Source organism: Manacus candei, unplaced genomic scaffold, assembly GCF_025592945.1.
Source record: "Manacus candei isolate 608988 ecotype Guabito, Panama unplaced genomic scaffold, ASM2559294v1 h1tg000037l, whole genome shotgun sequence".
Lineage (NCBI taxonomy): Eukaryota > Metazoa > Chordata > Aves > Passeriformes > Pipridae > Manacus > Manacus candei.
This window is the reverse complement of record NW_026138085.1, coordinates 9739010-9750219: the sequence shown is the minus strand read 5'-3', so window position 1 is coordinate 9750219 and position 11210 is coordinate 9739010. Positions and strand designations below refer to the sequence as shown.

General features: G+C 63.8%; 2 protein-coding genes across 4 annotated transcripts; both read left to right on the top strand.

Annotated features, from left to right (window-relative positions):
- Positions 1-79: 79 nt before the first annotated feature.
- Positions 80-2762, top strand: B4GALT7 (beta-1,4-galactosyltransferase 7). The gene is made up of 6 exons (XM_051793597.1): positions 80-276; positions 394-747; positions 1254-1479; positions 1736-1819; positions 1995-2099; positions 2264-2762. The coding sequence occupies exons 1-6, from the start codon at positions 95-97 to the stop codon at positions 2417-2419; spliced, it is 1107 nt and encodes a 368-aa protein (XP_051649557.1). The 5' UTR covers positions 80-94; the 3' UTR covers positions 2420-2762.
- A 3197-nt stretch (positions 2763-5959) lies between these two features.
- Positions 5960-11190, top strand: N4BP3 (NEDD4 binding protein 3). Of its 3 annotated transcripts, none has more exons than XM_051793573.1 (5): positions 5960-6174; positions 7826-8269; positions 8432-8986; positions 9175-9432; positions 9650-11190. In XM_051793573.1, exons 2-5 carry the CDS (start codon positions 7856-7858, stop codon positions 10220-10222), a joined length of 1800 nt encoding a protein of 599 aa, XP_051649533.1. In that variant the 5' UTR covers positions 5960-6174; positions 7826-7855; the 3' UTR covers positions 10223-11190. The 3 variants fall into 3 exon arrangements, with proteins under 3 accessions (XP_051649533.1, XP_051649535.1, XP_051649536.1); XM_051793575.1 differs by having other exon boundaries at positions 7823-8269; XM_051793576.1 differs by lacking the exon at positions 5960-6174 and adding an exon at positions 6739-6862.
- The last annotated feature ends 20 nt before the right edge of the window (positions 11191-11210 follow it).

The window sequence follows — 11210 nt, the reverse complement described above, 5'->3', positions numbered from 1 at the left end:
TGGAATCTTCGGGGGGCACGGCATGGAAGAGAGGGGATGTTCCCGGAGGAGAGGAGCCCCGGTGGTGGCGGGCGGTGCAGGAGGAGGCGGGGGGATGTCCTCGGCGGTCGGTCCCGCCCCCGTCCCGCCCCGCCGGCGGAAGGGAAGCGTGTCCGTGTTTCCGGGAGGTCGGGGGGGAGCGGCGGGCGCCGCCAGCGTGTCCCCGGGGCGGCGGGGCCGGGCGGGCACCATGGGCCCGGCCCGCCGCAGGGACGCGCTCCGGCTGCGCGGCGGAGGGTGAGCCCGGCGGGGCACGGGGGGACGGGGGTGGCACCGGGGGGTCCGGTGGGGCGGGGGATGGGGGGATCTGGGGATGGGGGTCCCGCCGCCCGCTGACCCCGCGCCGTGCCCCAGGTCCCCGCCGCTCCCGCGGCTCTTCCCCGGCCGTCTCTCCGCCTTCCCGCTGTTCCTCCTGGCGCTGCTCCTGGGCTTCGCTTCGCTGCTCTGGCTCCAGCTCAGCTGCTCGGGCGAGGGGCCGGTGCCCGACGGGCAGGACCGGGGGACTCCCCGCCAGCCCTGCCCGCCCCCCGCCCCGCTCCAGCCCGCCCGGGACGAGCCGTCGTGGGGCCCGCACCGGCTGGCGCTGCTGGTGCCCTTCCGAGAGCGCTTCGAGGAGCTCCTGGCCTTCGTGCCCTACATGCACCGCTTCCTCAGCAAGAAGAAGATCCGTCACCACATCTTCATCCTCAACCAAGTGGATCATTTCAGGTAGCATCTCTCCCTGTGCCTAGGAACGAGGGGCCCTTCCTGAAGCTCTATCCCTGCCGTGAGCTCTGGGAGGGTCTTGTGGAGAAGCAGAGTGCCAGGGCAGCGGGACATCGTGGGCAGAGTGTGATGCTCTGCTCAAAGTTGCTCATTCTAGAGCTCAGAGAGAGATGAAGGTGTTTTGCTTCCCTTTTCCTTAGCAAGAATCACAGAACCCTCTACCCCCTGGGTATTTTAGCTTTCTCCCCCCATGTCACAGGTCTGCAGCAGCAAACATCTGGGGACTCTGAAATTCAAAGAAAGACCATGGGGTGTTTGGAAACACTATTGCTTGTCCCCAGCTCGCTCTGCATGGAGAAGCAGGGGTGCAGTTTCAGGACAAGGAGTGTTGTGTTTGTGTGTCCCTGTTTGGGGACTGGTTGACATTGAGCATTGAGGAGCGTGACAGAGGGATGTGAAGGGGCAGTGGCTCCTGTGTGTGGCACTGAGACCCCCCGATCCCGTGGCAGGTTTAACAGGGCGTCCCTGATCAACGTGGGCTTCCTGGAGAGTGGCAACGACACTGACTACATTGCGATGCATGACGTCGATCTCCTGCCCCTCAATGAGCACCTGGACTACAGCTTCCCGGAGACAGGGCCCTTCCATGTGGCATCCCCAGAGCTGCACCCGCTCTACCACTACACGACCTACGTGGGTGGCATCCTGCTGCTCACCAAGCAGCACTACGAGTTGGTGAGCGCATGGGCGGGTTGTTCTGGATGCTTTGGGGCAGGGGCTACAACACTGTCATGGCGAAGAGTTTTGTGCTACATGCTTGGGAAGCAGGGAAAGGAGTCAAAATGGTTTGGGACAGAGGCTGTGGTCTGACCTGGTGGTAGGGGCAGGAGAGGGGAGGCTGCGCTGGTGTTCAGGGCTTGTGCTGCTGGTGTCTGCTCCTCTGAGGCCGTGGAGCTGTGCTGGACCTTGGCCGGTGCTGTTCTTGTTCCAGTGCAATGGCATGTCCAACCGCTTCTGGGGCTGGGGACGGGAGGACGACGAGTTTTATCGACGTATCAAAAGAGCTGGTCTCCAGGTAAGGGGTCTCCGTGCCCTCCTGGGTTGGAATTGCCCTTTTTCTTGTCTCTTTGCCTGGTCCCTGCTGTGGCTACCCAGGTTGGGGCCTGAGGAAGGCAGCCCTGCACTCCCTCCTCCAGCAGCAGGTGCAGGAGTTTTCCAGTGGCTCTGCAGAAACTTTGCTCTTCTCCCAGGTTCGCCGTCCTTCTGGAATCACAACTGGATACGAGACTTTCCAGCACCTGCATGACCCAGCCTGGAGGAAGAGAGACCAGAAGCGCATTGCTGCACAGAAGCAGGTGAGAGCTGTGGTCAAGGGGAACCACGGGAGGCTTGGATTGTGATCACCGCATGCTCTGAGCCCTCATTGCTCATGTCCTCCCCTGCCAGCTCTCTGCTCCCTCCCCAGGCACTGGGTGTTTCCCACTTCCAATGTGGGCTGAACAGTCCTTCTCTTCCCCAGGAGCAGTTTAAGGTGGATCGGGAGGGAGGTTTGAACAACGTGAGGTACCGAATCGAATCACGGACCGATCTGAGCGTGGCAGGAGCCCCTTGCACCGTCCTTAATATCTTGCTGGACTGTGACACAAATGAGACCCCCTGGTGCACGTTTGGCTGAGCCCGTCCCCGTGTGTCAGTCGTGTGCGCTGTGCTGGTGCCAAGACTCCGAGGCTACCATAGAGCTGCTTGGAGTAGGCAAGATTTTGGCAGCGGATGACTATGGCAGTGCTGGTGAGACATGGAGGAACAGACGAGGCTGAGAACTGGGTTTTGCTGGGACCAACAGAAGAGGCTGAGAGTGGGACTCGGTGGTGTTGCTGCTGGTGCTGGTGCTGCCTCCCAGGGCAGGCACAGGAGGAGGTTTTCCTGTGCTGGACATGCCTGAGCTGCCACTCAGCTCAGAGGACAATAAAGACCTGTCAGGGCAGTTGTGAGTTGTGAATGCCCTGGGTTGTGCTGTACCACTCTGTTTTCCTGCTTTCTTTACCTTCCTGGCTTCACTGGTTTGGCCCTGGGGGTGCTCTGTGTGACAGGCTGGGCGCTGCTCTGGTTCGGAGGCCAAGCCAGTCTGAAATGGGCTCTGAGATGGTGCCTGTTCCAGCTGCCAGGTACCCCCAGGGCTGGGCTGTGGTCACTCCACTGCAGGAAGTGGTTGTGGTTAAGCTGTGCCCTGAGCCCCAGGATCCACAACCCTGCTGGATGTCAGCAGTTGTAGGCCAGGATCTCTCTTTGGAGTAAGGAGAAGAGTTCTGGCTTGAGCTGCTCCTCTCCTTGTCTGCCCTCTGTGGAATATGCTGCCTCAGCCTGTCTGAGGGGGTTGGAGAACTGGATGTCTCCCCAGAAGTGCTGAGGGGAACTGGGATCTGCTCTAGTCCTGCATTCCCTGTCCTGGGAAGGACTGGCTGCCAGGCTCACTGCAGTGCTGGTGGAACTGGGGGAATGGTGTGGGCGAAGTCACCAAGCTGACTCTGGGGTTTTGGCACATGTTTTGGGTACTGTTGCCTCCTCAAGCTGGGTAAACCCCATTGAACAGCCAGTACCCCTCTGTTCAGCCCCGTCACCAGCATTGGCACCAGGCCCTCCCCATTTCCTGGCCCGTTCTGTCCTCGTCCCCTGCCTGGCACTTCCCAGAGTGGTCTGTTTGCATTCCCAGACAGAAGCTGTTGCCATCCTGGGAAGATGAGCAGCTCTGGGGAGGAGTGCTGGGATGAGGGAGGCAGAAGCATCAGAGCCAAGTGAGGGGTTCGTGTACCATGTAGGAATGGGATGTCTGGAGAGATCTGGTGCCATCTGCTCTCTGTGCTGCTCTGGAGCTGGGAGAGGAGTCTGGTGCCCTCAGATGGAGTGTGAGGGGGGCTGTCTCCAAGGCAGAGGTCGTGGTGGCTCTGCAGGGTGGTGAGGATGAGGCTGTGCTGCTTTGCATCATGGAAGGGGCAGGCCCAGCCTTGAGGTGTGAGGATGTGCTGCTCAGGAGTTCCCATTGGCCTCTCCAGCCCAGTGGCCCCAAAGCAGCACTGATAGCTGGCATGAAGATTGCTGGTTGGCTTGGACACCCAGTGCACTCCTCTAGAGGTGTTCCCAGGACCACTCATGTCCCTCACTGTGGGCAGCCAGAGGGAGATGTCAGCCTAGCAGCCCCACTCCTGTCTCTCCATGGTGCGGGTTTTGGGATTGGCCACCTGTATTCCAGCCACTTCCTGGTGCCTGAACCACAGCCAGGGCTGGCAGAGGCAGATCAAAGTATTTCTCTACACCGTTCAAAATAGATGACACAATTTGGGGCAGGTTTCATGGAGACGTAGCTGTGCAGAAACAGAGCATATGTGCACCTCGCACTTCGCTCAGCGCTACAGGCTCCTCTCCCGCTGCCTGGCAGCTATTTCTCAGCTCTGCTCGCAGCCCCCTCACCCTCCAGTTGCTTTTGTGGAAGAGGCGCCATGCCGGAGACCCGACTTCCTTTTATAGCCCTGAATGTGACTCGGAGGTCGCTCAGCTCCGCTCCCCCCACGCACTTCGATATCAGCAATAGCCCAGTGGGAAGGGATGAATTTTTTTCCTGTTGCCTTCCTGCAGATGGATAACACTGCCTGCTGTCCCAGGAATCCTGCAGAGCTGAGCAAGAGGCCTCCCAGCGTTCTCAGCTCTCAGCAACCCTGAGGAGAGCATCAAAATGCTCAGGGGCAGAGAGGGTCCCTGGAGTCCCAGCCCTGCCCCTCTGCGAACCCCCTTCTGAGGTCCCAATTGCTGCCAGTGAGGCTGTGTGGGGGCTGCTGCAGGCACAGCAATCAAAGGCTTTTATTGCTGGGTTGTTCTAAACCGGATGGTTCTGGAGCTGTTTGCTGGTAAAAAACGTGAAATTGCTTTAGTATTATGGTGGGGAGGATTGGTGGGTAAAGTGGGCAGAGAGTGGAGACTGGGGAAGTACTGATGGGGATGCAGGAGCATTTCTGCCCAGAGAAGGGGGCATGGAATGTCCCGGGCAGTGTGGGAACTGCTATCCCAGGGAGACGAGCTTGGGGCACGGTGGAGCAGGAAACGGGGCAGACGGGCAGGAGGGGTGTGGCTGTGACCAGCACCCGTTGCAGTCAGCCTGGCATCACTGGAACCTGCCCGGTCCAAGCCCCGTGGGATGATGCCTGTCCCTGTGGGCTGCCGGTGGGGCCCCGTTCATGGCTGAACTCCAGACATAGAGCTAGGGCATTGCAGACACATTCCTGGTGCCAGCAGGGTGGGAAATGGCAATGTTGGGAAGGGCCCCCCTATTCAGAGGACACATGTGCTGCCGCTCCGGCGTGCGGTGGGGAGCAGGGGGCCGGAGGGAGCGGAGCGTGCCTTGGCAGCGCACCGAGGACGCTGCCAGCATGTGAGCCCGGCGAGCAGGGACCGGGGACGGTGTGTGTGTGTGTGGGAGAGCACTGGCAGCACAGCTTGAGGACTCGGGTGTGCGGGGGGAGTAGGGAGGGAGCTGGCAGCGAGCGGGGCCCCGGAGTGCGAGAGTGCCGGGTGCGTGCGTCCCCCAGGCTGGGGACGGTGCGGGTGCGATCCCTCCCTGGGGACAGACGGGCACCGCGCCGTGGGGACGGAGCAGGGCTGCCGCAGGTGTCCTGCTCCACGAGGAGGCCGGGACGCCGGTGACCAGGTCCAGCCCGTGGCGGGATCCCCGCTCCCTGCGGCTGCCACACGGCAAGTGACAAAACCGGCTCCGGGCCAGGCCGTGGCAGCGCTGATTCACAGGGATGGAGCGTGTCGCGTCTCGCTGGCGCCAGGCCAGGCGCTGGGGCAGGTGGGGGTACACACCATGTCCCCTGGGGCTTTGTGGGGCTCCTGCCCACCCGTGGGTGCTTTGAGGGGGAGGCACGGGGTTGTCCTGCAAGAGGAGGGTGCAGGGATTGTCCCACGGTGCTGAGGCCCCTCTCCACTCCACAGGTACGAAGCAAAATATTTCTCTCCACCCTCGCCGGGCGATACTCGGGGACACCAGCCCCGCGCTACGGTGAGGGCCACCGGGGGCCGACTGGGCGCCGCTGCTGAGCCCGGAGCTGTAGCTCGGGGGGGTTTGCGGGGATCTCCCCGCGCTTTCGTGGGGGGGGGGGGTTTGCGCAAGGAGCCCTCGGCGCCGCACGCAGCCAGCCCGCCCTGCCCCGCCCCGCCGGTGGGCACGGCCGGGCCGCCCCCCTCCTTCCTCCTTCCTCCTCCTCTTTCCTCCTCCTCCTCCTCCTTCCCGCCCCTCCCGTCCCACCGCCCCCGCGCCGCGATTTGCCGGTGCCGGCCCCGCCCGCCGCCCCGCGCGGCCGCGGCCGAGGGGCGCGTTCAAACGCGGCGAGGGAAGGAGCGCGGAGCGGAGCCGTGCGGGACCGCAGCGCCGCCGGCATGGTGAGTGCGGGGCCGGGGGGCTCCCGGGGCGCCCCATCCCCCTTCCCCGGTGTGCTCCGGCGTGCGGGGCTTTGTCCCGGGCTCGGCCCCGGGGACCGACCGCCCCCTCCGCCTTGCCCGTGCCGGAAATTCCGGCGGGGCTGCGGGAGGCGCAGGGGGGGCTGTGCGGGAACCCGCGCTCGCCTCCCCGCAGCACCCCCTGCGCCTCCGCGCAGCCCCGCCGTGCCTTCCCGCGTGGAGTGGGAAGGGGAGAGGATTTGTGGCCGTATCTTGCCCGGGCACGGCCAGGGTTGGGAACAGATCCCGAAGGAGCCAGGCTGGCCGGACCGGTGTTTTACCGCCTGGAGGGTGATCCCCTCCCTGCCGCAGGCAGGACACCTTCGGGTTCCCCCGGTGTTTCCCAAAGCTCCCACAACCTGACCTACTTCCTCGGCCGCCTGTGCCGGGAGGAGCCGCTGCGGGGCTCGGCCAAGCTGCTCCCCAATGCCGGGGACTGCATGAGCATCCACTCCCCTGCCGCACCACCATGGGAACATCCGTGTCCCCCATCCCTGTGCATGCCCCGTGGCACCGCAGGCATGCCAGATCCTTCCAGAGGATCTGGTGCCCTTCGTGGGGTGCCGATGCTCGGAGCAGGTGCTGGGCTCGCAGAGGGAGGTGACAGCGCAGGCCGGGAGCTGTCAGACAGGTTTGTGCGTGGCAGCAATTAAAAGCCGGGTGTTTGTTTACGCGGCGCGTGGTGCTGAGAACCAGGGCAGCTTCCTGGGTGTAACCCGGCCCTGGAGCCCTCGGCAAGGCTGGAAGCCGTGCTGGGGGCTTTGCCTCGCCCCTGCCACGCTTGCTGTGTCCCCTGCACTGGTGTGAGGACATTGTCCCTCTCCCTAGTGCTGGGGAGCCAGAGCCAAGGCCGAAGACATCCTCTCATCCTTCCTCCCCCGGCCACCTGCGCAGGAAGCTGCATTGTCCCGTCAGCATCCTGCCCCTTCCCACCACCCTCACGCCATGTCCGGCCACGGGGTCCCCAGCACGCACACAGCTGCTGGGCTGTGGCTGCCTCATCCCTGCCTGGTGCTGGAGTGGAAATGCCTGTGGATGGAGTGGGTCCGTGTGCAGCTTGCCCTGTGAGGTGCAGGAGCCCATGCCGTGAAGGAAGCGTCCCCGTGGTGGTGGAGAGGTGCCTGTCACCTGCACACCCTGGGGAGGGCAAGCTGATGGGCATCCCCAGGGCTGTTCTGGGGAGTTCTCCAGAGGGTGTCCGGACCCAGAGGTCCTGGCAGGGCGGGTGGGTGCTGCGGGGCTGGGGCTGGCGCCAGGCCCGGGCAGGTGCTGCCGGCTCCCGAACTCGCCCGCCTGGCTGGGCGGCAGGTGCCTGTTCTGGTGGCAGCCCCGGCCGCGGGCGGGAGGTGGGGCTGGGTGTGGGAGGGAGGCGCTGCACCGTTGGGGGGGGCAGCAGCAGGGAGCCCCTGCCTTGGTGTGTGCTGTGCCCTGGCACCCCTTCGCTCGGCTCCTTCAAGGAGCTGCATGGGAGATGGTGGGTCTGTCCCAGTGCCAGGAGCCCAGGTGGGTCCTTGGGGCTGGCTAGGAAGGGGGGTGCCGGGGGTTTCACGGTCCTGATTGCCCGGTGTCACTGACTCTGTCTCTCCCCCAGCAGTGCTGGTACTGGGCTTTTCTCTAATTCTCCATGGCAGCAGCACAGGGTCCTGTGACCTGTGAGCCCGACACCCGTGTCCTCGGCACCTACCTCTCCTCGGAGCCTGTCGGCGTCGTTGGCAGCATGGGCAGCGTGGGCAGCCTAGTGGAGAAGCAGGATCTGTCCCCTCTGGAGCTGCGGGCCCCGCTGGGGGGCTCGCGGGGGCTTCGGCAGCCCGACGGCTTGTTGCGGAAGGGGCCGAGCCAGCGGGAGCTCTTCGGGTACCTGCACGGGGCCAAGAAGGAGATGCGGTCGGAGCGGAAGCACCAGACGTCAGGCACCTGCTACAAGAGGGACTACGAGAGTGACCGTGAGAACCGATCCCCCGAGCGCTGCTCCCGGGAGCATCACCGTGGGGCTGACTTCTCCAAGAGCTCCCTGCCAGAGCGGGGCCGCTTTGACAAGGTGAGGCTGTGGGCACCGTGCAGGATTCTGGAATAAGTCCTGGTCTATGAGAGGATGGGCTGGAGCAGAACAGTCCATGCCCCCCTGAATGGGATGTGGGGATTTGAACCCTCTGGCTGTGGGGGCTGTTGGGCTTATGCTGACTCTGCTCTTGTTTTTCAGTGCCGTATCAGACCCTCGGCCTTCAAGGCGGTGGCTGGGAAGGGGCTGGTCTCTATGCAGGGCCTGTCCTCGTCCAAGGGGCAGAAGTTGTCCAAGAGCAACGGGAGCCTGCACACGCTGCTGTCACAGAGCAGCACAGCAGCCCCACAGCACGGCCCGCTCCGCACCCACCTGCTCCACGCCATCAGCCTGGATGAGGCCTCCGACTCCAGTCACAACTCCATCCAGAGCTTCCCATCATACGGCTCCCGCCTCAAACCTGCCCAGAGCCAGTTCAGCGCCTCCATGGGCCACATCAACCACATTGGAGGCTCCTTGGACAGGGTCTCCCGGAGCCCCAGGGACCCGCTGGCCCCTGAGAAGGTGCCCCTGTCCTGCAAAAGCATGGCCACGCTGAGCCGGCTGCAGAGCCCCGGTGAGCCCCCACCACCCTACGAGTTCTCCTACTCACTGGAGGACGCGGTGAAGCAGCTGGAGGATCGGCTGCAGGAGACAGGAGGGGAGCTGCGGCAGCTCAAGAGGAGTCTCAGCGAGACTGAAGACCCCTTCACACAGGTGAGCTGTGGGGCTGGGGCAGTGCTGGGTGCCCTGGGCAGGGCTGTGGGACAGTGATGTCTGGGTAAAAGGAGCTGCTGTGGTGGGTGATAGGCTGGGAATGCCCAAGCGCAGGAGGACCCACCATCACGGGACCTTCTGGGATCCCTCCCTGGGGCTTTGGACTCTGACCACTGTCCACCTGGCAGGTGTTTGAGGACAAGCAGCGGCTGTGGCTGGACGAGCTGGAGGACCTGAAGCAGATGTACATGGCCCGGCTGCAGCAGGTGATGCAGCAGGCGCAGCGCGGGCAGCGGGCGCTGCAGCTGCAGCTCTACAAGGCACAGCAAGAGAAGAAGCGGCTGCAGGAGGAGCTGAGCCTGCAGCAGTGCCAGTGTGAGGAGACCAAGCTCCGGCAGCCCCAGGGAGAGCGTGGCAGTCCCAAGCTGGAGGAGACCAAGTGGGAGGTGAGTCCCCTTCTTTCCTTCCCTGTTGCCACCCTCCTGGCTGTGGAGCCAGGATGAGCGCAATGGTTCCCTGCTCCAGTGTAACTCGTGGCCACAGGATGGGGGGGATTAGCCCGGTGTGATGTTCACGGTCTCCCAGGAGGACAGTCTGGGGTGCTGCCACCCCTGGGGTCCTGATTCCCCCAGTCCTTCCTCACTGCTTGCCTGTGCCCTACAGGTGTGCCAGAAGGCAGCAGAGATCTCCCTGCTGAAACAGCAGCTCCGGGACACCCAGGAGGAGATGGCTCAGAAGCTGGGTGAGATCTTCAGCCTGAAGACGCAGCTGCGGGAGGCCAAGGCGGAGGTCCAGGCCAAGGACTCCCAACTGGCACAGCTGGCAGACTCCTTCCAGAGTCCCCCAGAGCCCAGCACCTCGATGCCTCTGGGTGATGACCCCATGCCATCGTGCCAGGACTTCCCTGGCTGCGAAACTGATGACTCCAAGTGCCGTGGCCTCCACAGCGACACGGCGGAGCCCCTGGAGCGGCAGGTGGAGTGGCTGTGGGCAGAGCTGCTGCGGGAGCGGCGTCAGGGCCAGCTGCAGGCTGTGAACTTTGAGCTGGAGAGGAAAACCTGGCAGGAGGAGAAGGAGAAGGTGCTGCGGTACCAGCGGGAGCTCCAGGCCAGCTACATGGAGATGTACCACCGGAGCCAGGCGCTGGAGCGGGAGCTGCGACAGCTGCGGTCGGAGCCCAGGGATGTTGGGACCGACTCGCCCTGGATCGAGCGGGTGGAGTCCTCGAAGATCTGAGGGATGGGATGCCAGTGGGACTGTGAAGGGGGAACATCTCTTGCTGCTGCAGCGGGACGATCTCAGGGTGTGCACAAGGACTGGCCACTTGGCACTGCTCTGGGCTGAAGGACTGATTGCAACAGGGGAGCTTTTCCTTCTTGCAGCGCTTCAGGCCCTTCTGGTGGGGGTCTCTGGAGAGCAGGGGGCCATCTGTGCCAGGGTGGGGGTCTTGCATGTGCCCCGTGCTCTGACTCCAGGAGCATTTGCCCTGTGATTCCTTCTGCCATGGGGGGCAGAAACCAAGCGCCCTGTGAAACATTCCCTGTCCCTCCTGCTCTGCTGCCCCTGTTCCTGCAACCCAGTAACTTAATATCTTGTGAGGAGGGGCTTGAGCCCTGTCACCACCCCACTGCCTTGCTGTGGGGGTTCCACCTGCTGCTCGCAGTGGCCACCTTGTCAGCAAGGCCATGGAGCTGCTGGTGCCACTGGGAAGGCAGAGGAGGAAACCCTGATGAGTGCTGGTACTGCTGGGATGGGGCAGCTGCGCCAGCACCTCTGCTGGGGCTTCCCATGTCCCCAGTGTGGGGCTGCTCTGCAGTGGAGGTGGTTGATGCAGCTTCCCTCAGGCTGAGAGGGGCAAGTGCCTTGTGCAAGGAGGGATGGGAACTGGTGCCCTGCTGCACTGGGAGGAACTGGGGAGGGGAACAGGACATGTGGGCAGGGATGTGTGTGAGCTGGGGAAGAGCCTGGGGTCTCCCCTCCCAAGGTGGGTGAGGGAGAGCTGGGGGAGCCCCAAGGTGCTGGGAGGAAGAAGCCCTGCTCCATGTCTGTAACAGCAGAGCCCCACACCCCATTCCTGCAATAAACCTGTATTTCTCTCTCCCGGCTTCTGCTTCCCTTGGGGTCTGGGGGATTCTGGCTGCGTGGGTGGGGGGGGCTGCAGGCTGGCCTGGGCCTGCCCAGCGCAGGGCCCCGCCCCAGCACAGCCGTGCAAGGGTGGGCGGTA